At 42.1% G+C, this 27,262-nt stretch overlaps 1 protein-coding gene across 1 annotated transcript in view; it reads left to right on the top strand.

Moving 5' to 3' along the window:
• The first annotated feature begins 6,520 nt into the window (after positions 1-6,520).
• LOC112264110 (transient receptor potential cation channel subfamily M member 3) overlaps positions 6,521-27,262 on the top strand; it is a 139,149-nt gene continuing 118,407 nt past the window's right edge. The window contains exons 1-2 of the mRNA XM_042331099.1: positions 6,521-6,604; positions 6,778-6,828. Coding sequence (XP_042187033.1) covers positions 6,521-6,604; positions 6,778-6,828 — 135 coding nt within the window. The remainder of the gene's footprint in view (positions 6,605-6,777; positions 6,829-27,262) is intronic.

The following is a 27,262-nucleotide window of genomic DNA, read 5'->3' as shown; positions in this document are numbered from 1 at the left end:
GTTCCCAATCAGAGACAACGAGAATCACCTGACTCTGATTGAGAACCGCCTCAGGCAGCCAAGCCTATGCTAGACACACCCCTAATCAGCCACAATCCCAATGCCTACAAAAACCCCAATACGACAACACAATAAACCCATGTCACACCCTGGCCTGAACAAATAATTAAAGAAAACACAAAATACTAAGACCAAGGCGTGACAGCTTGCACCAATCTCTTGTAATTATACTAAAATAGTGTGAAATACAAACCCGTCCCCTCAACAAATTTCATGAATCCATTTATTAATAAATGCATTAATTAATGATTATTATTATTGATTCATTCCGATTACGATAGCACTTTTTTACAGTATAAAACAGCCAATTTTACAGTATTGTTGTCACACCCTGACCATAGTTTACTTTGTATGTTTCTATGTTTGTTTGGTCAGGGTGTGATCTGAGTGGGCATTCTATGTTGTGTGTCTAGTTTGTCTGTTTCTGTGTTTGGCCTGATATGGTTCTCAATCAGAGGCAGGTGTTAGTCATTGTCTCTGATTGGGAACCATATTTAGGTAGCCTGGGTTTCACTGTGTGTTTGTGGGTGATTGTTCCTGTCTTTGTGTTTTGCACCAGATAGGGCTGTTTTGAGTTCTCACGTTTATTGTTTTCGTTAGTTTATTCATGTATAGCGTCTTCATTAAAGAAACATGAATAACCACCACGCTGCGTTTTGGTCCTCCTCTCCTTCACCACAAGAGAACCGTTACAATTGTTCTGTTTGTCATTACACAGTACTTGCTTTGATACTGTATTTACATTAAACTAAGTGTAGTGTAATATATGAAATACAGCATTTTACTTGCCACTAAGCTACCTGCAAGCTACTGTCAAATTCATGGCAACCTCTTTACTGTGTGTGCGTGCGTGTGAGAGAAAGAACAGGCACCTCACAAACAGAGAGTGAGCCAGAAGAGCTGCAAACAATATGTTATCTTCTCACGCCTTGATCAGCGTGACAAAGACAAAAGTTAATCTTTAGAAATTACGAGGCAAGCTCTGATGCTGTCGGAAAGTTGGGACACCTTAAAAAAAGTTTACTTTATTTAAATGACACTCTCTCTATACCTAGAAAGCATGTTGTTAAAGTGTGTGTACAAGTGCGTGTGAGTGTGTCATGATGACACAATCTCTGATTGTCACAGACCTAAATGGCATCTGCTCTTGAATATGGATATCATCAGACATCCCCTCCCCCTCTGTGTTTGTGTGACTTCCTGATCTACCTATTTCAGCAGGATATCCATGGAAACCACAAGTTGTACTGCATGTCCTAAAATAAAATATTGATATTCGCTACATCGGAAGCTTTTCCATAGTGGAGTGGAGGCTGGTAGGACAGAGAGAGACAGGACAGCAGATCATGTCCAAGCACAACAGGGAGATACAGTACATGTCAGGATAGGTCTAAGCACGGACACGTCACAGACAGACCGGAGCTCTGATGGAGCGTGATCGTAGCCCACTCTATATGGTAGTTCCATGGGGAGATCACACACATTACTGTCCTCACATATCCTCTACAATCACCTAAAGCCATGTCCCTAATCAGGTGTTGGGTCATTGTCCTGTTGAAAAACAGCACAAAGCAGATGGGATGGCTTATCGCTGCAGAATGCTGTGGTAGCCATGCTGGTTAAATGTGCCTTGAATTCTAAATAAATCACTGACAGTGTCACCAGCAAAGAACCCCCACACCATCACACCTCCTCCGCCATGTTTCACAGTGGGAACTACACATGCAGAGATCATCCATTCACCTACTCCGCGTCTCACAAAGACACGGCGGTTGGAACCAAAATTCTCAAATTTGGACTCAGACCAAAGGACAGATTTCCACCTGTCTAATGTCCATTGCTCGTGTTTATTGGCCCAAGCAAGTCTCTTATTCTTATTGGTGTCCTTTAGTAGTGTTTGTTTTGCAGCTATTCGACCATGAAGGCCTGAACAATTGATGTTGGAATGTGTCTGTTTCTTAAACTCTGTAAAGCATTTATTTGGGTAGCAAATTCTGAGGCTGATAACTCTAATGAACTTATCCTCATCAGCAGAGGTAACTATGGGCCTTCCTTTCCTGTGGTGGTCTTCAAGACAGCCAGTTGCATCATAGCGCTTCATGGTTTTTACGATGGCATTTGAAGAAACTTTCAATGTTCTTGAAGTTGTCTTAAAGTAATGATAGACTGTACATTTTCTTTGCTTATTTGAGCTGTTCTTACCATAAATTGGACTTGATATTTTACCAAATAGGGCTACCTTCTTTATACCACCCCTACATTGTCACAACACATCTGATTGGCCCAAACGCAGTATTAACTTTTAACAAGGCACATCTGTTAATTGAAATGCATTCCAGGTGACTACCTCATGAAGCTGGTGGAGAGAATGCCAAAAGTGTGCAACGCTGTCACCAAGGCAAAGGGTGGCTACTTTGAAGAATCTCAAATATAAAATATATTTTGATTGGTTTAACACTTTTTTGGTTACTACATGATTCCATATGTGTTATTTCATAGTTTTGATGTATTCATTTTTTTTCTCACCTTTATTTAACCAGGTAGGCTAGTTGAGAACAAGTTCTCATTTTCAACTGCGACCTGGCCAAGATAAAGCATAGCAGTGTGAACAGACAACACAGAGTTACACATGGAGTAAACAATTAACAAGTCAATAACACAGTAGAAAAAAAGAGAGTGTATATACATTGTGTGCAAAAGGCATGAGGAGGTAGGCAAATAATTACAATTTTGCAGATTAACATTGGAGTGAAAAATGATCAGATGGTCATGTACAGGTAGAGATATTGTGTGCAAAAGAGCAGAAAAGTAAATAAATATAAACAGTATGGGGATGAGGTAGGTAAAATTGGGTGGGCTATTTACCGATAGACTATGTACAGCTGCAGCGATCGGTTAGCTGCTCAGATAGCAGATGTTTGAAGTTGGTGAGGGAGAGAAAAGTCTCCAACTTCAGCGATTTTTGCAATTTGTTCCAGTCACAGGCAGCAGAGAACTGGAACGAAAGGCGGCCAAGTGAGGTGTTGGCTTTAGGGATGATCAGTGAGATACACCTGCTGGAGCGCGTGCTACGGGTGGGTGTTGCCATCGTGACCAGTGAACTGCGGAGCTTTACCTAGCATGGACTTGTAGATGATAATTAGTCTACAATGTAGAAAATAGTAAAAATAAAGAAAAACCCTTGAATGAGTAGGTGTGTCCAAACGTTTGACTGGTACTGTAGGATGAAGGTACTGTGTTTTTGCATGGGTAATGTAGTACACACATGCATGAGCACACCTGCACACCCCACGCACACACACACAATTTTCATTGTGTTTGTGTTGTTGTTTATTGTTGTGGGGGAGGTTACAGATACATTATCCATTTCAAATTATAAATGTATCTACTTGTAGGCTGACATTCCCCAAAAAATCTGAATAAACAGGAAAAGGAAAGAAAAAATACGTGGGCCTCCACCCCCAATCTGGCATCAGACTCCCCCCAACCCCACCCAGCCAACATGTCTCCATCCACCTAAAAGAAAACAGAAAAGAGGTGGGCCTCCACCCCATTCCAGCAACCCCATCTGGCCAACTTGTCTCCATCCATATCTGGACTGCATTCGGAAATATTCAGACCCCTTGACTTTTTCTGCATTTTGTTACTTAACAGTCTTATTTTAAAATTGATTAAATTGTATTCTTTTTCTCATCAATCAAAAAACTGAAAAAAATACATAACATAAGTATTCAGACCCTTTACAGTAATTTGGCAGTGATTACAGCCTTGAGTCTTCTGGGGTATGATGGAAGAAGCTTGGCATGTTCTGTTATAATCTCCACCCGGCACAGCTAGAAGAGGACTGGCCACCCCACATAGCCTGGTTCCTCTCTAGGTTTCTTCCTAGGTTTTGGCCTTTCTAGGGAGTTTTTCCTAGCCACCGTGCTTCTACACCTGCATTGCTTGCTGTTTGGGGTTTTAGGCTGGGTTTTTGTACAGCACTTTGAGATATCAGCTGATGTACGAAGGGCTATATAAATACATTTGATTTGATTTGGCACACCTGTATTTGGGGAGTTTCTCCCATTCTTCTCTGCAGATCCTCTCAAGCTCTGCCAGGTTGGATAGGGAGTGTCGCTGCACAGCTATTTTCAGGTCTCTCCAGCGATGTTCGATTGCTTTCAAGTCCGGGCACTGGCTGGGCCACTCAAGGACATTCGGAGACTTATCCCAAAGCCACTCCTGTGTTGTCTTTGCTGTGTGCTCACGGTCGTTGTCCGTTTGCAAGTTGAACCTTCACCCCAGTCTGAGGTCCTGAAAGCTCTGGAGCAGACTTTCATCAAGGATATCTCTTTACTTTGCTTCGTTCATCTTTCCCTTGACACTGACTAGTCTCCCAGTCCCTGCCGCTGAAAAACATCCCCACAGCATAATGTTGCCACCACCGTGCTTCACCGTAGGGATGGTGCCAGGCTTCCTCTGTACGTGATGCTTGCGATTCAGGCCTAAGAGTTAAATCTTGGTTTCATCAGACCAGAGAATCTTGTTTCTCATGGTCGGAGAGTCCGTTAGGTTCCTTTTAGTAAACTTCAAGCGGGTTGTCATGTGTATTTACTGAGGAGTGGCTTCAGTCAGATTCTTGGTCACGTCTCTGACCAAGGCCCTTTTTCCCCAATTGCTAATTTTGGCTGGGCCAGCTCTAGGAAGAGTATTGGTGGTTCCAAACTTCTTACATTTAATTTAAGATTGATGGAAGCCACTGTGTTCTTGGGGACCTTCAACACTGCAGAAATGTTTTGGTACCCTTCCCAGATCTGTGCCTCGACATATTCCTGTCTCGGAGCTCTACGGACAATTCCTTCAACCTCATGGTATGATTGTTGCTCTGACGAGCATTGTCAACTTTGGGACCTTATATAGACAGGTGTGTGCCTTTCCAAATCATGTCCAATCAATTGAATTTACCACAGGTGGACTCCAATCAAGTTGTAGCAACATCTCAAGGATGATCAATGGAAACAGGATGCACCTGAGCTCAATTTCGAGTCTCATAGCAAAGGGTGTGCATTCTTCTGCAAATATTTCCAAAGATCTGTTTTCGCTTTGTCATTATGGGGCATTGTGTGTTGATTGACGAAGAAAAACATGAATTGAATCCATTTGAGAATAAGGCTTAATGTAACCAAATGTGGAAAAAGTCAATGGGTCTGAATACTTATCGAATTTCCTGAATGTGTTGATTTTTTTGGATTGTTTATTTGTACTGTATTTGTTGGGCTTTAGCTGAAGGGCATAGCCCTAAGAAGTTTTAACATGAGATCCTCTCTAATCTTTACAGGAATGTGGTTCTGAACATAAATGGCAACACATCCACCTCTGGCATTTCTGTATTTTCTTTAGATGTTATAAACATGTATTGCTACCACTGTATCATCAAATATATTATCTAAGTGAGTTTCAGAGATTGTCAGAATATGAATGTCATCTGTTAAAATGATTGATTTCATGAACCTTGTTTCTTAAGCTACATGTGTTAATGTGGGCTATTTGTAGCACTTTTCTGGGATGATTGATTGTTTTCATTGCTTTACAGGGAAGCTTAGCGGAAGTACACATGCTCATGTTATTTATGTTAGTGCAGGGTGAGCTGCACACAGTAGACGTCCTACTAGGACACACCGCCTCAGTGCTAACAGTATAACTCTGGTTCATAGGCACATGATTACTCTGTACAATAGCTGTAGGATCATCAGAGACATTCAGGGCAGTTACAGGGACATAAATTAGGTTACTGATGTTGTGTCTCCCAATGCCCCTGGGATAATGTACATTTGCTGGAGAACTATGACAACTCAGCAACACAAATGGTAGGGATTAACTGAGCTTGGGTCATTGATAAGTCATTGTCTCAACACGGCCTTATAATGCTGTGAAGGGATCCAGGAACCCAAATGATTTGGGGGGATCTCATCCTCCTTGTAAAGAAGGTATCAAAATTGTCAATAATTGTTACACCCGCATAGCTGCACAGGTCTTGTAGGCAGTTATGGAGGGCTGAAAGTCTGCTGAAACGTCCAATACCACAATTTAGGGAGAGCATAGGGCCAGACATTATGGGGCGGTTGTTGGTGTCAAGTAGAGACCCAATCAGTTCTTTAAAATCCATCTTCAGATCTTCTGAGCTGCCCTTCATAACGTGCTTAAATCCCACATGAACTACAATAGACTCAATTTCCTGATGCTGGTTTAAAATGTTTGGCAGCAGCTTATTGATGTCTTGTACTCGTGCTCCTGGACAGCACATCATTTCTTGCTCCAGGAACCAAGCCATTTCTACCACTCACACAATTCGTTGAACCTTTCACGGGCTCACGAGAAGCAGGATCGAGTACGCCTGCTGCTCCCGGAGATAGGTCCAGACCTCCCACAGCAGGCAGTGGCCCATTAGATCCAGAGAGAGGGAAAGAAGCCAGGCTTTATGACGAAGCCGCTGCTGGAGTCAGCGAAGTTGGAGTCAGCGCAGCCGTCTCAGACACAGGAAATCCCAGCGATGAAGGCGCAGGTAGATCAAGCACCAGTGCAGCGATGCTATTCCTTATGTCAATCTGCTCCAACCCTCTCGCAGTCACTCCCGCTTAGCAGCATGCCACTGCCTTCGGTTTTCACGACTTGTGACATGGGACCAGTGATGATTGGATCAATCTTCTTGCTGTTTTCCATCTTCTCCACTACTAGTTAGAGGAGGAGAAGCAGATGGAGACAACTTCCTTGGCAGGCAAGTTCCAGGTAGCTCAGGCCATTTGGATAGGGACAGATGACAAGGCGGGGAAACATCCATCAGGCCTGAGCGGCGTCCTGCCACAGGAGTTTCCATTTCTGATGTGGAAAAAGAAACATTGCAGGTGTTTCCGATTGGACATTTCAGCCACAATATTTTGCTAAAGTCTGTGCATGTGCACATGTGTCTGCTCCTGACATGTACTGCCTTCATTCCCAGCTATGCCTGAGGGGGTTTGGGAGGGAGGATAAGGGCTGAGCTTCATAGTTTTCATTATTGATAGTAATACAACACAGAGCAGGAGAGGAAAGTTGGGAAGATGGGAGGAGACAGAGGAGAAGAGTTGATAGAGGAGAATGAGAAGAGAGGATGGTGGGTGACGAGGGGTTAGTGTGTTATATAAAATGAGAGCACCCCACCAGATCAGGGACCTGGTCTAGAGAGACACCCCGATGGCTGGGGCTCAGCCAGTACAGAACCTCTCTCTCTCGCTCTCTCGCTCGCTCTCTCGCTCTAGCAGAAGGCTCAGAGGGTTAGTCTTGTCACTGACCACTCCACCAGTCTAGAGAGATTTACATGTTGCTTCGTTTCAGACTGGGACCAAAAATAAATTGTCCCTGGCATTTCTATCACGCCAGACCATTTTGTTCCCACACCAGCTATTTTTTTCCTCAAGGCCCCAACATCTGCCTATGTTTTCCCTTGAGGCGACCATTATTAGCCAGATAATGATCATATTTCACACAAAAAAAACAAGTTAGACAAAGAACTGGGCTAAAAACAGACCAGCCCATCTAGCATTTCAGGCAAATGCCAGATGGGCTGGTCTGTTTTTAGCCCAGTGGCCCATCCACCCCTGCTTCCCTTTTTCCCTCTTCCTCCCACCCTAATGCATCTGGTCACCATAGCCCTCTATACTTTGCCTATAGGCTTTGAACGTCTCTCAAAGCCCTGACACACACACTATGATCGGCCATCACCTGCTGTCCCTGCAGTTTCAGGGACCACCTAGTGTGTGGTTGAGAGAGGTGGCCACCTTCCCCATTCAACATGTAGGCAAATATGTTGTAGGAAACAACTTTGCCATCATGATCATGTCGTAAAATTGTCTTTAGACATATGGCAATGTTGTCATTAGCTAGTAAAGTTAGTGAAAAATAGCCAGAAATGCTAACGTTAGCTAGCTAAAATATGGCGGTCTTCCCTCAATCTGAGCTAGCTAGCTAATGTTATTCTGCATCAAAAATCAATCTTGCGACATCACTATACAATGACTAACGGTTTTCCTACTAATTATTTGCCTCTTTTTGAAATGTAATTGTATTTCCAAGCCACTGTAATGCACTTTGGATGAAGTCTTCATCAGCGCCAATTGACAATGTATTAAGTAAAATGCTCAGTCCGGCATCAGTCCTAATACGGATGTTCAAAACAATATTGTGACAAAATGTGCAACCCATGAATTAGGATTGAAATGTGAAGAAAACTGGTTTAATGTCAAGGGGAAAAGTTAATAGAATTATGAATGTTGCAGAGTAGCTATCAACTTCTAAAATGTGATGTGGTATTATATTTCACAGTGAAAGGCTACTGGGGTTGACAGTGTGATTTCTTGAAGGCTACCTGGTCTGGTCCCTGTGGCAATTCCAATGGGGAGCGTCTTTGATGGAATTGGACTTGGATCCACTGTGGTGTGTGATGCTCTTTAGCTGTCTGTCTACCCAGGGTCTCTAACACAATGATGTGGACATTTCTTTAAATCAGGAATGACTAAACCAAGCACATAACTAAACCAAGCACATAACTAAACCAAGCACATAACTAAACCAAGCACATAACTAAACCAAGCACATAACTAAACCAAGCACATAACTAAACCAAGCACATAACTAAACCAAGCACGGCAATCTATCGAACAAGGCAGATTAGGGGATTTGCAAACCATGCAGCCAAACTGATTGAACTAGTTCTGACAAGAGCAGAATGACACTAAATTCAACACTCAATATTTTGCCTTTGATGTGATTAGAACACCAGAGTGGTTGAGACTTGCATTATTGTGTTGGGGTGTGAGAGTGTTCAGGGGACTCTCAGGCCAATTGTATGCATGTGGGACTGTGTGTGCGTGTGGGTGGGTGTGTGTATGTATGTAAGTACGGGATATCATTGATGGTGTGCCAGAAGATGAGATCTGTCACTGTCAGCTGTTCCTGCTGTGCCACAAGGTGGCAGGTAGCCTACCAATTAAGAGCATTAGGCCAGTAACCAAAAGGTTGCTTTTTCGAATCCCGAGCCGGCAAGGTTGAAAAGTCTGCCATTCTGCCCTTGAGCAATGCAGTTAAACACCCCATCAACACCTGCTCCCCAGCCCCCTGAATCAGAGGGGTTGGGTTTAAATGCAGAAGACACATTTCAGTTGTGCAACTGACTAGGCATCCCCTTTCGAAGACAATTTCTTTTTTACCTGTATTTAACTAGGCAAGTCAGTTAAGAACAAATTCTTATTTACAATGATAGCCTTGGAACTGTGGGTTAACCGCCTTGTTCAGGGGCAGAACAACAGATTTTTACCTTGTCAGCTCAGGGACTCGATCTAGCAAACTTTGGTTACTGGCCCAACACTCTACCCACTAGTCTACCTGCCATCCAACATAGAGTAATACACCTTTTAATGCGTACATGCATTACGTACATGCTTGTGTATACGTACATGCTTGTGTGTGTGCCAGAGGTGTACCAGAGGAAGCTATAGGAGAACAGCCTCATTGTAAAGACTGAAATAGAATGAATGAAACGGAGTCAAACGTGGTCTCCATATGTTTGATGTGTTTCATACCGTTCCATCAATTCCATTCCAACCATTACAATGAGCCCGTCATCCTATAGTTCCTTCCACTAGCCTCCTCTGGTGTGAACGTGCATGTGTGTGTGTGTGTGTGTGTGTGTATGTGCTTTTGTGTGTGTATGGCAAATTGATTTAAGCCTAGCTGTTTATCTCTGCTTTTGCTCGGTAACTACAAATTCAAGTTTGATTATGTCCACGGAATTGAAACCGCACTTTCACTTTTGTCCCCAAAATGAGACGTGGGATGGGGAATGTTCTATGTTTTTCCTGCGAGAGACCCAGAAATAGAGCTTTTGTTCCAGAAGAAAAATATGCATTTCTGATTCACTCTATTTTGTCTCTGAAATGGTTTTCTAAACCCTAACCCTAAACCCTAACCCTATAACCCTAACCCTATACTCTAGAAATGGCAATGAGTATAGATTATAAATCACCTAATTCTGATTATTTTATTGAGCTCAAATGGATCGTAAAGGGCTTTTTTGATAAAGGCTACTCTAGTGAGATTCATCTGAAAAATGTGGTGGTCCAAGTTTGATTTTCCTGTAGATCCTAAAGAAGATTGGATTCTATCCCAGTGAGATTTGTGACGGCTGTTCTGCTCCAAGGCTACGGTTAATGGCGTCAGATGCGAATCGCTGTGTGTCCTCGGCTAAAAGTGTGCCATGTGAATCACCACAATTTTGACCTTATCTACACCAATAGAATCATCATAAGAGAGAAAGAGAAAGTGAGAGACAGAGAGCGAGAGAGACAGAGAGCGAGAGAGACAGAGATCGAGAGAGACAGAGAGAGAGGCAGAGACAGAGAGAGAGGCAGAGAGACAGAGAGACAGAGAGAGAGGCAGAGAGCGAGAGAGACAGAGAGTGAGAGAGACAGAGAGCGAGAGAGACAGAGAGCGAGAGAGACAGAGAGACAGAGAGAGAGGCAGAGAGACAGAGAGAGGGGCAGAGAGAGAGGCAGAGAGACAGCGAGAGAGAGGCCGAGAGAGAGCAAGGTGAAATGGAAAAGGGAGGGGAAGTATGTATTATGCCATGACTCTTTTTATTATTAAGACTGTATCCCCCCATTCCTCCACCCACTGAGTCGGACCGCATAAGAAGCAATTTCACAGCTCTCAGAGTCGTGCCACCTCAACACCTGAAACGAAATTGCACACTGTTCTAAAAAGCCATCATAGCATAGGACAGTACAGCACAGCACAGCAGAGCACACAGAAAGCCATATAACAGACTGGAGCCATATCTGCACACAACTGTAAACTATACATGGTGCAGCAGAGCCCAGTCGCTAGCATAGTATCTCTGGTTGTATGGATGTGTGGTGTGTAATGCAGTGAACCATAGTGAACAATGAAATTGTAAATCCATCAATGGAGAAAAGAGTGTTGGCAAATCAAATCAAATTTTATTTGTCACATACACATGGTTAGCAGATGTTAATGCGAGTGTAGCGAAATGCTTGTGCTTCTAGTTCCGACAGTGCAGTAATAACCAACAAGTAATCTAACTAACAATTCCAAAACTACTGTCTTATACACAGTGTAAGGGGATAAAGAATATGTACATAAGGATAAATGAATGAGTGATGGTACAGAGCAGCATAGGCAAGATACAGTAGATGGTATCGAGTACAGTATATACATATGAGATGAGTATGTAAACAAAGTGGCATAGTTAAAGTGGCTAGTGATACATGTATTACATAAGGATGCAGTCGATGATATAGAGTACAGTATATACGTATGCATATGAGATGAATAATGTAGGGTAAGTAACATTATATAAAGTAGCATTGTTTAAAGTGGTTAGTGATATATTTACATAATTTCCCATCAATTCCCATTATTAAAGTGGCTGGAGTTGAGTCAGTGTCAGTGTCAGTGTGTTGGCAGCAGCCACTCAATGTTAGTGGTGGCTGTTCAACAGTCTGATGGCCTTGAGATAGAAGCTGTTTTTCAGTCTCTCGGTCCCAGCTTTGATGCACCTGTACTGACCTCGCCTTCTGGATGATAGCGGGGTGAACAGGCAGTGGCTCGGGTGGTTGATGTCCTTGATGATCTTTATGGCCTTCCTGTAACATTGGGTGGTGTAGGTGTCCTGGAGGGCAGGTAGTTTGCCCCGGTGATGCGTTGTGCAGACCTCACTACCCTCTGGAGAGCCTTACGGTTGAGGGCGGAGCAGTTGCCGTACCAGGCGGTGATACAGCCCGCCAGGATGCTCTCGATTGTGCATCTGTAGAAGTTTGTGAGTGCTTTTGGTGACAAGCCAAATTTCTTCAGCCTCCTGAGGTTGAAGAGGCGCTGCTGCGCCTTCTTCACGATGCTGTCTGTGTGAGTGGACCAATTCAGTTTGTCTGTGATGTGTATGCCGAGGAACTTAAAACTTGCTACCCTCTCCACTACTGTTCCATCGATGTGGATAGGGGGGTGTTCCCTCTGCTGTTTCCTGAAGTCCACAATCATCTCCTTAGTTTTGTTGACGTTGAGTGTGAGGTTATTTTCCTGACACCACACTCCGAGGCCCCTCACCTCCTCCCTGTAGGCCGTCTCGTCGTTGTTGGTAATCAAGCCTACCACTGTTGTGTCGTCCGCAAACTTGATGATTGAGTTGGAGGCGTGCGTGGCCACGCAGTCGTGGGTGAACAGGGAGTACAGGAGAGGGCTCAGAACGCACCCTTGTGGGGCCCCAGTGTTGAGGATCAGCGGGGAGGAGATGTTGTTGCCTACCCTCACCACCTGGGGGCGGCCCGTCAGGAAATCCAGTACCCAGTTGCACAGGGCGGGGTCGAGACCCAGGGTCTCGAGCTTGATGACGAGCTTGGAGGGTACTATGGTGTTGAATGCCGAACTGTAGTCGATGAACAGCATTCTCACATAGGTTCCTCTTGTCCAGATGGGCTAGGGCAGTGTGCAGTGTGGTTGAGATTGCATCGTCTGTGGACCTATTTGGGTGGTAATCAAATTGGAGTGGGTCTAGGGTGTCAGGTAGGGTGGAGGTGATATGGTCCTTGACTAGTCTCTCAAAGCACTTCATGATGACGGAAGTGAGTGCTACGGGGCGGTAGTCGTTTAGCTCAGTTACCTTAGCTTTCTTGGGAACAGGAACAATGGTGGCAAGGCTAATGTTCACAGAGCAACTGTAGTTTTGCAACAGAAGATGAAAATGTGTGTTTCTTATTGGTAGTCCCTACCTGTTTCAGTCTGTTTTCTTCCGTTTGGTGCCAAATGAACACAACCCAAGTAGAGATATCTGTTAAGTCATGCTGCAAGGACATTGATTACTTTATTAGTTTAACCTCTACGGGATCGGTGACCCCCCCAGTTGAGCTAATGTGCACTAATGTGATTAGCATGAGGTTATACGTATCAAGACATATGCATATTTGATATTGGCATAAAGCTTAAATTATTATTAATCTAACTGCACTGTCCAATTTACAGTATCTATTACAGTGAAAGAATACCATGCTATTATTTGAGGAGAGTGAACAGTTATGAACGTGTATCAATGTATCAGTAAACCATTTAGGCATATTTGGGCAAACTTGATACAACATTATGAACAGAAATGCAATGGTTAATTGAATCAGTCTAAAACTTTTCACATACACTACTGCCATCCAGTGGCCAAATTCTAAATTACACCTAAACTGGAATAATAACTTGTCCTTTCTCTTGCATTTCAAAGATGATGGAACAAAAACAAACAAAGTCTGAAACTATTTGTAAACAGTTGGAATTGAGGTTTGAGGTTTGAGGTTTCAAAGGGTCTCTCTATAACTGTGATTGGCTGTTATAGACCCCCCTCTGCTCTCGGTGATGCATTTTCTTCTTTGACTCACCTTATGTCTAAACTTCTTTACAGTGAGATGATCTTGATTGGTGATCTCAATTGGTGTTGGTTAAAGCTGATGAAATCTGATGATTTAAAAATGTTTTGTAATTCTATGAATCTTACCCAGTTGATTATCTCACACACTCGCTCAAATCTTAAATGCCCAGATAAATCTATCCAGATTCATTTGATATTGACAAATGTTATACATAAATATTCTGCGGTTGGTGTTTTTTGTAATGATTTAAGTGACCATTATGCTGTTGTTGCTGTTAGAAATACAGAAGTTCCTAAGACAAACCCACGTTTTATTCATAAGAGAAATTTGAAGTGTTTTAATGAGCAGGCTTTCTTTCATGATTTGTTTTATTTTGACTGGAGCAAGATTGAGCTTATCCCTGATCTGGAAACTGCCTGGAAATTCTTTCATTATGTTTTTTTTCAAATAGTTAACAGACATGCCCCATTCCACAGGTTCAGGATTAAAGGCAGGGATAATCCATGGTTTTCTTTTGAGCTGTCTTGTATTATTCACGACCGTAATCTAGCCTGGGCTAAAGCAAGGAAATCATGTTCTGATGCTGATTGGCTACGAAACAAGTGTTATTTTCTTCTCAGGAAGGCCAAGTCTGAATATTTTATGTCTGTTACCACTGATGACCCTAGAAGGTTTTGGAAGGCTATTAAGTCTATGTCTGGTAACAGTAATGTTAATGAATTACCATTGTGTATTGAAGGACTCTGTTGCTGTATATGACAAAACTGAAATGCTGAATTGTTTCAATGAGCACTTTGTATCATCTTGTAGGCTGTTTGATTCAGTGTCCTCTGTCTCTGTACAACCCTGTGTGGATGAACCAGTGAGAGCTGGTCACACTTTTAGCTTTTTGCCATTCTCAATGCAGGTGGTACATAAATCCCTGAAATCCTTAGATCAGAGAAAGCCTGCAGGTCCTTATCTTTTGGATCGCTGCTTTTTAAATCTGGCAGCTGATTTCATGGCTGAACCACTTACACACCTGTTCAATCTAACCCTGGAATGTAATGAAATTCCAAAGATCTGGAAATCAGCATTTGTCCTACCACTTTTAAAAGGGGGAGATCCAACTCTTTTAAATAATTATAGGCCAATCTCAAAGCTGTAACCCCTGGTGAAAATACTTGAATCCCTTGTGAGTGAACAGCTAAACGAGTTTTATTTACTAACTCTATTTTATCAATGTACCTGTCGGGCTTCAGGAAGAAGAATAGCACAATTACAGCAGCCATGAAGGTTTTAAATTATATCACTGAAGCCCTTGACAAAAAACAGCACTGTGTCACACTTTTTATTGATCTCTCTAAGGCTTTTGATACAGTTGATCATGCTATACTAAGGCAGAGATCTCACTTTTTATTGATCTCTCTAAGGCTTTTTATACAGTTGATCATGCTATACTAAGGCAGAGATTGAGTGTAGGTCGAGTGTAGGTCTTTCAGAGCATGCAGTTGCATGGTTTGCTAACTATCTGTCTGATAGAACTCAGTGCACTCAATTTGATGGGCTTATGTCTGTTAAATTGTCTGTCTTTAATGGTGTGCCCCAAGGCTCTGTACTTGGTCCTCTCTTATTCACTGTTTATATAAATGATTTAGACAAAAATGTCCAAAATGGCAACTTCATTTTTATGCTGATGATACTGTTATTTACTATTGTACCTCTTCTCTTACAAAAGCTTTCCAGAACTTGCAAACTGTTTTTTATACTGTTCAACATACCTTCCGTAAATTGAAGCTTGTCCTCAATACTGACAAAACTAAACTAATGGTGTTTTCTAAAGCAAGAAATAGATCTCTGAACCTTTCACCTATTACTACCTGTCAGGGCAAGGAGATTGAGGTTGTAACCTCATATAAATATCTTGGAATTTTAATTGATGACAGCCTCTCTTTCAAATTGCATATTCAACAACTTACAAAAGAATTTAAGCTGGAATTTATTATTTGAGGAATAAGGCCTGTTTTTCTTTTGAAGCCAGAAGGAGGCTAGTAATCATCTACATTTATGCCTTTACTAGACTATGGGGATATTTTAGATATGAATGCTTCCGCTCAGTGTTTGAGATCAATTGACACCCTTTACATGGCACTTTGAGATTTATTTTAAACTGCAAAACCCTAACGCACCACTGCACTTTGTATACCAGGGTTGGCTGGCCTTCTCTAGTCACTCGTAGGCTCAGTCACTGTTATACTTTTATTTACAAAGCCATTTTGGGTTTGCTACCTTTTTATTTGGGCATTTGTATTGTTCAGAAATGTGGTGGGTACTCTCTTCGTTCGCTGGACTTTATCCTGCTAACTGTTCCAAATGTCCGAACTGAATTTGGTTAAAGGGCTTTTATGTACTCTGCGCCATCATCTTGGAACGCCTTACAAAATACTTTTTAAAAATGAAAGTACTTGTCCCGATTGGCATTTTTAAATCACTGATGAATGATCTTGAGACTGATTCCCTGACCTGTCAATGATTTTAAATGGCTGTTTTTGATTTTGTTAACTTATATGGGTTTTACTAGATTACTTGTAGTTTTTCATGTTGTTTGTCAGTCATTTTTGTAATGACTTGGTGCTGCCTATCTTGGCCAGGACACTCTTGAAAAAAATATTTTACATCTCAATGAGCCCTTCATGGTTAAATAAAGGTTAAATAAAGAAAACATCCTTGCTTCAGGTCCTGACTTACAAGCCGTTAGATTTGGGTATGTCATGTTAGGCGAAAATGTAAAAAAAATGGTACGATCCTTATTATTGTTGTCCAGGCCATATGCAGATGCAGGAGTGTGGGTGTGTATGCTCATGTGTTATGTTTGATGTGTACTTTTATCTTGTATGTAGGAATCCACATTGATTCCCTGCATTTCAGTTCAAGCACACACACACACCAGGAGGGCTGTTTCCATGGTTATTTCCACGTATTACCAGGATATGGATATTTGGTATCTTTTTATCCTTTGCTCTCTTAACCAACCTTTCCCGCCCCCAAGCTGTTTCACAAGTAGGGTTACTTGCACTGACTGTTCAAGGCCCTGTCACTCTCCCTGTCTCTCATTTTCTCTTACATTCACTCAATCAGCACTCGTTTACTTTCTCTCACTCTCATACTGTACACTGTCTCTTTCTGGCATTCCTTTATTTCTCTCTCTCTCTCTCTCTCTCTCTCTCTCTCTCTCTCTCTCTCTCTCTCTCTCTCTCTCTCCTCTGTGAAGGGTCAGGGTTATCCCCTCCCATGTTCTCAGACAGAATGGCCTTGCCACTCCTAATTAGTGGTCGCTTGGGCAAGCGCCTAGCACGGCTTAGTGAAGGCCTATGGGAAAGAGAGCTGCTTATTCTACCCTCAGGAGATGGATTGAAAACGACGAGCCTAAAAAAAGCACTCTCTATCACACACACATGTAAACACACACGCACACACACACACATATACACACACATACACACCACGTATTTATTCATCTTATCTTTCCATTTGATGTGGCATGGTGCATTCATTGTAAGGTGATTTTAAGGGGCTTGCTAATCACACCTTGTTCCCAAGGATTAATGTGTGTTTGTTGTGGTTGGCAAACAGCCTATAGTCAGGGTTTTAGTAAATGCCTTCCCCTCGTCACTGAAAGAGGGGCTTTGTGGCCTGTTCGGATTGCACACATTTGTTTATGACTAGCCAATAAAGTCTGTCTGTAACTCGACATACACACAGGGGCTGACACAATGAACACAGCTCTCACTCATCCTTATGCTGTTAGCTAGCCCCGTGACAGTTCAAGAGCACCCATCCTCCTCTCCTCTATCCAACGCTCCCTGATTTTCTACAGTATCTCCAACTACAACTTCATACAACTTCATATCATCTCCTCTTTTCTCTTCCCCTCAGCAAATTAGAGAATCAGTTTCTGATATCTCATATGATAACACTTTACAGTACAACATAACCTTTCTTGTGTATGTGTGGGTTCCCAGTGTATGATTTATATACTGAACAAAAATATAAACGCAACATGTAAAGTGTTCGTCCCATGTTTCATGAGCTAAAATGTAAAAAAAAAACAGAAATGTTCCATATGCACAAAAAGCTTATTTCTCAAAAATTTGTTTATACCTCTATTACTGAGCATTTTTCCTTTGCTAATGCAATCCATCCACCTGACAGGTGTGGCATATAAAGAAGCTGATTAAACAGCATGATCATTACACAGGTAAACCTAGTGCTGGGGATAATAAAAGGCCACATTAAAATGTGCAGTTTTGTCACACAACACAATGCCACAGATGTCCCAAGTTTTAAGGAAGTGTGCAATTGTCATGCTGACTGCAGGAATGTCCACTAGAGCTGTTGCCAGAGAATGTAATGTTAATTTCTCTACTGTAAGCCGCCTCCAGCGTCGTTTTAAGAGAATTTGGCAGTGCGTCCTACTGGTCTCACAACCACAGACCACGTATAACCACGCCAGCCCAGGACCTCCACATCCACTTTCTTCACCTGCAGGATCTTTTGAAGGGGGTGGGGATGCTGAGGAGTATTTCTGTCTGTAATAAAGCCCTTTTGTGGGGGAAAACTCATTATGATTGGCTGGGCCTGGCTCCCCCCTGCCCAGTCGTGAAACCCATGGATTAGGGCCTAATGAATTCATTTCAATAGACTAATTTCCTTATATGAACTGCAACTCAGTAAAAATTTTGACATTTTTGCATGTTGCATTTATATTTTAGTTCAGTATATACATACCTTGATAAACTTTAGGTGATAGCCCATTAGGTTGCGCAAATGTTCTCATAAGACAAAAACTATGCAATAGTGTTTATGATTTTAGGTTGTTTACGACGAGCCTAAAAAAAGCACTCTCTATCACACACACATGTAAACACACACGCACACACACACACATATACACACACATACACACCACGTATTTATTCATCTTATCTTTCCATTTGATGTGGCATGGTGCATTCATTGTAAGGTGATTTTAAGGGGCTTGCTAATCACACCTTGTTCCCAAGGATTAATGTGTGTTTGTTGTGGTTGGCAAACAGCCTATAGTCAGGGTTTTAGTAAATGCCTTCCCCTCGTCACTGAAAGAGGGGCTTTGTGGCCTGTTCGGATTGCACACATTTGTTTATGACTAGCCAATAAAGTCTGTCTGTAACTCGACATACACACAGGGGCTGACACAATGAACACAGCTCTCACTCATCCTTATGCTGTTAGCTAGCCCCGTGACAGTTCAAGAGCACCCATCCTCCTCTCCTCTATCCAACGCTCCCTGATTTTCTACAGTATCTCCAACTACAACTTCATACAACTTCATATCATCTCCTCTTTTCTCTTCCCCTCAGCAAATTAGAGAATCAGTTTCTGATATCTCATATGATAACACTTTACAGTACAACATAACCTTTCTTGTGTATGTGTGGGTTCCCAGTGTATGATTTATATACTGAACAAAAATATAAACGCAACATGTAAAGTGTTCGTCCCATGTTTCATGAGCTAAAATGTAAAAAAAAAACAGAAATGTTCCATATGCACAAAAAGCTTATTTCTCAAAAATTTGTTTATACCTCTATTACTGAGCATTTTTCCTTTGCTAATGCAATCCATCCACCTGACAGGTGTGGCATATAAAGAAGCTGATTTATTTATATTTTAGTTCAGTATATACATACCTTGATAAACTTTAGGTGATAGCCCATTAGGTTGCGCAAATGTTCTCATAAGACAAAAACTATGCAATAGTGTTTATGATTTTAGGTTGTTTAAAACATTCACCAGATGTTACAAGAACGCTCCCAGAACACATTTAGTCTGTTCTTTAAAAGGTTCCCAGAATGCTTTATTAGGTTGTGGGAGCATTGTGTGAAAATGACAGGAGATATGTCCTCAAAACATCAAAACTGTCCAGTGCTGAATAATACAATGTTTCCATTAGGTTTCAAAAAACATTTGCCTCAAGTGGCAAGAACAGTCCTAAAACATTTTTGTTATTTAAAATTTCCTAAAACATTTCTTTAGAATGTGGGAACATTGTGAGGATTTGACAAGAGATTAACAGAACACTAAACTGTCAAGTTGGGCTGACATTCAGATAATGTTTGTATCAGAGTGCACAAAACATTCCTTTGATGTTGCACAAATGTTGACAGAACATTTAATTAGGTTGTGGGAAGAGTGTGGGTACATTACAAGATATAGGTTACTAAACCACAAAAAACAGAACAATTTGGAAAGTATTCAGACCCCTTCACTTTTTCCACATTGTTTTACATTACAGGCTTATTCTAAAATGGAGAAAAAAAAGTCTTTATCAATCTACACACAATACCCCATAATGACAAAGTGAAAGCAGATTTTTTTTTGAATGTTGGCAAAAGTATTTAAAATAAAAACAGAAATACCTTATTTACATAAGTATTCAGATCCTTTGCTATGAGACTCGAAATTGAGCTCAGGTGCTTCCTGTTTCCATTGATCATCCTTGAGATGTTTCTACAACTTGATTGGAGTCCACCTGTGGTAAATTCAATTGATTGGACAAAGGTACACACCTGTCTATATAAGCTCCCACAGTTGACAGTGCATGTCAGAATGAAAACCAACCATTGAAGGAATTGCCCATAGAGCTCCATGACAGGCTTGTGTCGAGCCACAGATCTGGGGAAGGGTTCCAAAACATTTCTGCAGCATTGAAGGTCCCTAAGAACACAGTGGCATCCATCATTCTTAAATGCAAGAAGTTTGGAACCACAAAGACTCTTCCTAGAGCATGCCGCCCAGCCAAGCTGAGCAATCGGGGGAGAAGGGCCCAATGGTCACTCTGACAGATCTCCAGACTTCCTCTGTGGAGATTGGAGAACTTTTCAGAAGGACAAACATCTCTGCAGCACTCCACCAATCAGGCCTTTATGGTACAGTGGCCAGACGGAAGCCATTCCTCAGTAAAAGGCTCATGAAAGCCTGCTTGGAGTTTGCGAAAAGGCACCTTAAGGAGTCCTATGAGAAAGAAGATGCTCTGGTCTGATGAAACCAAGATGAAACTCTTTGGCCTGAATGCCAAGTGTCACATCTGGAGGAAACCAGCCACCGCTCATCACCTGGGCAATACCATCCCTACGGTGAAGCATGGTGGTGGCAAGATCATGCTGTGGGGATGTTTTCCAGTGGCAGGGACTGGGAGACGAGTCAGGATCAAGGGAAAGATGAGCAAAGCAAAGTTAAGAGAGATCCTTGATGAAATTCAGCTCCAGAAGGCTCATGACCTCAGACTGGGGTGAAGGTTCACCTTCCAACAGGAAAATGACCCTAAGCACACAGCCAAGAAAAGGCAGGAGTGGCAAGTCTCTGAATGTCCTTGAGTGGCCAAGACAGAGCCTGGACTTGAACCAGGTCAAACATCTCTGGAGAGACCTGAAAATAGCTGTGCAGCGACACTCCCCATCCAACCTGGCAGAGCTTGAGAGGATGTGCAGAGAAGAATGGGAGAAACTCCCCAAAATATAGGTGTGCCAAGCTTGTTTCATCATACCCCAAAAGACTCAAGGCTGTAATTGCTGCCAAAGGTGCTTCAACAAAGTAATGAGTAAAGGGTCTGAATACTTATGCAAATACACTGCTCAAAAAAATAAAGGGAACACTTAAACAACACCATGTAACTCTAAGTCAATCACACTTCTGTGAAATCAAACTGTCCACCAGGAAGCCAGGAAGCAACACTGATTGACAATAAATTTCACATGCTGTTGTGCAAATGGAATAGACAACAGGTGGAAATTATAGGCAATTAACAAGACACCCCCAATAAAGGAGTGGTTCTGCAGGTGATAACCACAGACCACTTCTCAGTTCCTATGCTTCCTGGCGGATGTTTTGGTCACTTTTGAATGCTGGCGGTGCTTTCACTCTAGTGGTAGCATGAGTCGGAGTCTACAACCCACACAAGTGGCTCAGGTAGTGCAGCTCATCCAGGATGGGACATCAATGCGAGCTGTGGCAAGAAGGTTTGCTGTGTCTGTCAGCGTAGTGTCCAGAGCATGGAGGCGCTACCAGGAGACAGGCCAGTACATCAGGAGATGTGGACGAGGCCGTAGGAGGGCAACAACCCAGCAGCAGGACCGCTACCTCCGCCTTTGTGCAAGGAGGAGCAGGAGGAGCACTGCCAGAGTCCTGCAAAATGACCTCCAGCAGGCCACAAATGTGCATGTGTCTGCTCAAACGGTCAGAAACAGACTCCATGAGGGTGGTATGAGGGCCGGATGTCCACAGGTGGGGGTTGTGCTTACAGCCCAACACCGTGCAGGACGTTTGGCATTTGCCAGAGAACACCAAGATTGGCAAATTCGCCACTGGCGCCCTGTGCTCTTCAACGATGAAAACAGGTTCACACTGAGCACATGTGACAGATGTGACAGTCTGGAGACGCCGTGGAGAACGTTCTGCTGCCTGCTACATCCTCCAGCATGACCAGTTTGGTGGTGGGTCAGTCATGGTGTGGGGTGGCATGTCTTTGGGGGGCCGCACAGCCCTCCATGTGCTCGCCAGAGGTAGCCTGACTGCCATTAGGTACCGAGATGAGCTCCTCAGACCCCTTGTGAGAACATATGCTGGTGTGGTTGGCCCTGAGTTCCTCCTAATGCAAGACAATTCTAGACCTCATGTGGCTGGAGTGTGTCAGCAGTTCCTGCAAGAGGAAGGCATTGATGCTATGGACTGGCCCGCCTGTTCCCCAGACCTGAATCCAATTGAGCACATCTGGGACATCATGTCTCGCTCCATCCACCAACGTGCACCACAGACTGTCCAGGAGTTGGCGGATGCTTTAGTCCAGGTCTGGGAGGAGATCCCTCAAGAGACCATCCGTCACCTCACCAGAAGCATGCCCAGGCGTTGTAGGGAGGTCATGGAGTGATTTGGAGTGTGACTCCAAATCCAGACCTCCATGGGTTGATAAATTTGATTTCCATTGATAATTTTTGTGTGATTTTGTTGTCAGCACATTCAACTATGTAAAGAAAAAAGTATTTAATAAGAATATTTCATTCATTCAGATCTAGGATGTGTTATTTTAGTGATCCCTTAATTTTTTGAGCAGTGTATGATTATCATATACTCATTATGCGGTTTTGTGTGTAGATTGAGGGATATTTTTTTTTACATACATTTTAGAATAAGGCTGTAGCATAACACAATTTGGAAAAAGTGAAGGGGGTCTGATTACTCTCCGAATGCAATGTATGTTCAGCTGTGATGACAGTCAAACAATGTTTAACTTTAGTTGCGCAGGACATTCCCTTAATGTTTTAAGAATGAAATAAGTATGTTTTTATGACTTTCATATCATATTTGTTTAACAAAATTGTCAACTGACGTTTATGTATTACACATTTTATCTGGTCTTGGAGGTCATTTCAAGAACATTCATACAATCTTATATTTAAATTAGACCTAATATAATTATCAACATTCTTAGCAGGGGCGGCAGGGTAGCCTAGTGGTTAAAGCGTTGGACTAGTAACCGGAAGGTTGCAAGTTCAAACCCCCGAGCTGACAGAATCTGTTGTTCTTCCCCTGAACAGGTAGTTAGCCCACTGTTCCTAGGCTGTCATTGAAAATAAGAATTTGTTCTTGATTGACTTGCCTAGTTAAATAAAGGTCAAATATAAAATTAAAGCAGATTAGAAAACATCCCCATTATGTTTCTCTTCATATTTATTGGCAATTTACATTTGAGGACTATTGGTGGTGGTATAGATACACATGGCATTTTATTTTAATTCACAGGACAATTGAACAGCGTTTAATGATACAAAGACGGACCATATTTTGTATGCTTCATGCGTTGACAATCTGCACATATGGGGTTTGAACCTGCAGTGTTTGTTTCCCAGGTCTTATATCCTTTGCGCCACCATGTAAGCATGCTTGCGTCTCTTTATATCTGTTGGTATAAAGCAATGGCGGTATGGTCAATCAGGAATTCTATGCCTCCTTTTTAATCTTCTTAGACATAACTAACTCAGCGAACTACTGGTAACTGGGTTAGCCATCACTTCGCCCATCCTCTTTATATGCTGGGTACTTCTGGACCCATATTTACAAGGTATCCAAGACTATGAGTGCTTATCTAGGATAATTTTTCTTTCCAGATCATGAAAAATAAGCCAGGTTGTGGGAACAGTCTGGTGTAGTGTAAAAAATATGGTTGTGTTTGTATGATAATCAGTAGTGTAAGTGAGTGTTTTGCATGCATGAATGTGATAATGTAGGGTGTTGAAAGGTGCCAAAGCAAACAACCAGAAGGCCACCAAGAAACACAACAAAATCTAGAAAGGAGTTTGCATGGAGAGAGTCTCCTACATGAATGTGGAAGAGGTCTATTTATCCTGGGACACACCGGGCCCAGGTGTTTCCCATGTAGCTGACGACCCTCCCAACTCCGCCCACCGGGATCCTAATAAGGAAAACAAGAGTAAAGAGAGAATGCGTCAGACAGAGTGGGAGGGTCGTCACAACATGCTGTTCAAATGTCCTAAATGAAAGTGCCATGTGTCTCTAATATCACCTACAATAGAGTCCTCAAATTGACATTAAATCTAGGGAGGAACATAATGGGGAGGTTCTATTATCATCACCATGAATGGACAGTTTTCATGTTATGAGAACATTTGCCACGACCTAAAAAAAATTCTGGGAACTTTCACAAAACCGGTTTTGGTTTGCTGGGAAAAACATTACTTGTACATTGTGTTGTTACGTTACCTGGAAACCTAATGATAACCTTTATGGAATGTTCTGTAGTTATTGTTAAAGATGTTGTGCACAACATCTTTGGTCAATTAGCAGTTACTCTTATCCAGAGTAACTTAATCCTTCCTCAGACTTTGGTTTGGCTGGCGCCTAGCTCAACTTGGCTAGGCGAACCGAACGAGTGGGCTCGCATACTCCCTTAAAAGACCTTCACTTGATAAACAAGAAAAAAGAGGCAATAGTACTGTTTGTCAATCTTGAGACGCCATAGCTAGTACACAATTCCTCAAAATTGTTCCGAATTAATCTGTAATTAATTTTGACGTTTTTGATCTTAGTAGCGCAATTTTACATCTAACGAAGTTGTTTGGTTCAGTGTCTCTCAATTGAATTAATTTTTTATTAAATGTTTCTAGTTGAATAACAACAAACAGTTAATTGAAGAATCCCTACTGTTGACCAATCACCGACAAAAGAGGCGTAGTGTTACGCTCGTCGATGGAAGGATCGGACCAAGGTGCAGCGTCGTAGGCGTACATTTTAATTTATTAAATGAACAGCGAAAAAACAACAAATACAAAACGTAACGTCTAGTAGGGCTAAACAGCACAGTACCAAAAACAAGATCCCACAAACTACAGGTGGAAAAAGGCTGCCTAAGTATGATCCCCAATCAGAGACAATGATAGACTACTGCCTCTGATTGGGAACCATACCCGGCCAACAAAGAAATAGAAAACAGAGATTGCCCACTCTAGTCACACCCTGACCTAACCAAATAGAGAATTAAAAGGATCCTTAAGGTCAGGGCGTGACACGTAGTGGCTACCGACTTTGGCTACCGATTTCGGCTTGCCTTGAGAAAAAATGTAGTTTACATGAACAGCCGAAAATGCCCTTGCCGAAGACCAAAATGAACAAAAACATCACAAAATGTTGTAATAAATCCACAAACTATTCTGCACTGTTTGGGATGGGAAGCATGAGGACAGCGTTACAGTCAGCGCATTCAACTAAGGTAGATAAACAACAACATATCACAGTCATAGCATGTAAAATGTTTTTGTAACTGTTACTGAGAATGTTATTGCTGTTCGGGCCGATTACTTACAAATCTATTTCTGTATTTTAAAATCAAAATACATGTATTTTTATGAAATACATTTCATGTATTTATTTGATATATTGATCTTTATGGTATTTTGTATTTTGTGATTCTTGCCCATCACTGTGTGTTTGTGCGCATCACTTTGTCTGTGTGTTTGTGTGTTCAATGACTGGAGGGCATGGTTTTCTGTCATAATCACGCATGTACTGTACAGTACAGTGCCTTCAGATAGTATTTATACCCCTTAAATTATTCAATATGTGTGACCGATTGCCTCGAAAGTCGAAAAACGTGTAAAATTACTTTTGAGAAAATGGCCCTTGACTACTTTGGTAAACCTACTGGAGAGCTCTTCTTTGACTACACCCATTCTGCATCGTTCACACCCTTTTTATTCAGTCGTAAAAATGTTCAACAACATACCTCCACTTTGACGTTATGGGGTCTTGTGTGTAGGGCAGTGACAAAGAAAATACTTAATTTAATCCATTGTGAATTCAGCCTGTAACACAAAAAAGTCAAAGGGTGTGAATACTTTCTGAAGGTACTGGACGTGGTCTCATGCTTACTATGAGTGTTGGAGAATGTTAATATGTATGGTATAGAGAATGGTCCCAAGGTAAAGCAGAGTTCATGGCCCTTCATGTGTACAGCTAATGTCGTACAAATTGAATGAGCTGGAGCACTTATCTGAAGTGGCCACCTCCTCTCTAGAGGCCATAGTTCAGGAAAGGTCTGGGTGAAGTACATATAGTAGCTCAGCTCATGACATATTGATGATAGGCATCAATATAGCAGAGAGTCTGCTGGAGGTTTGGATTGGCAGTATGTTACTCACTGAACAGCTGATATGGGAAATATGTTTGCAACCCACTCCTCTATTCCATCCACTTGCCGAGTAACCAGCTCGCATGCTTTAAATGCAATGACCTTGACCAGTGTGCCTATGAAGGAAAAATGGTGTGTCGGATCCAAGAGGGTCTGAAAAGTTTTGCAAGGCACTGTAAGTGTCTGTTATGTTCTAATGAGTGTGTGTACATGTGGGGCTTGAACCATCATGAGGTATTTCAGATCATCTCTTGGAAATGTTCCCCATTAAAACAGCTTCCAGGTGTTATTGTCCACCTCTCCCCACTCTGCGTAAAAGCATTCAGGTCACAGCAAAATCAACTGGTTGGAAGATAACAGTTTGGTGTTTTGTTTTGGGGGTAAAAGGACCTTGAATTATCATCCGTTGAGGCACATTGGATCCATTAGAAATGGAACTTCAACATGACAAACACATCCTGCCGACGCCCAGTCCATTATAAGTCCATTAAAAGAAAACCAACGGAGTTCTTAATCTGTTTGGGCGTCCCGTTTCTAAGTTCACGAACACTCATTCTCTGCGGAATACGGAATACAGAGTAGCTTTTGTTTTGATGTTGTCATCCATTTTATTTCATATTGGCATCCTTTTTGTGGCATATTGGAGTTGGAGAATAGGCGAGGCTTTGTTAGAATTGTTTTACCTTGTAATATGTTTTCCCTTTGTGTTGTATCATTAGCTGCTCTCTCCACTCCCAATTACAGTATTGACATGGAAGCTGGTGATGCTGGACACACTATGGATGAAACTGAAGAACTGAACTCATTCTATAGGACCATTAGGCGAGTGTGTCTGCAGGATTTGAAAGTCATTGCTCGCAGATTAGCAGCCTTCCTGACCTCCCAAGAGACATATCACATTCTGACTATGGATTTTTACTGTCACAAATGTTGTCTAATATTCCCAGTGGAAGTTCTGTCAAAATCTCAAGATCAGTTTACCACATTGAATCCTCAAAACGGAGAACATTTTGACTGGATTTTGTCCATTATGTACCTGGCTACA

The sequence above is a fragment of the Oncorhynchus tshawytscha genome, linkage group LG12 (genome assembly GCF_018296145.1).
Source record: "Oncorhynchus tshawytscha isolate Ot180627B linkage group LG12, Otsh_v2.0, whole genome shotgun sequence".
NCBI lineage: Eukaryota > Metazoa > Chordata > Actinopteri > Salmoniformes > Salmonidae > Oncorhynchus > Oncorhynchus tshawytscha.
Note: the sequence above shows the minus strand (reverse complement) of the source record. Positions and strands in the feature narration are given on the sequence as shown.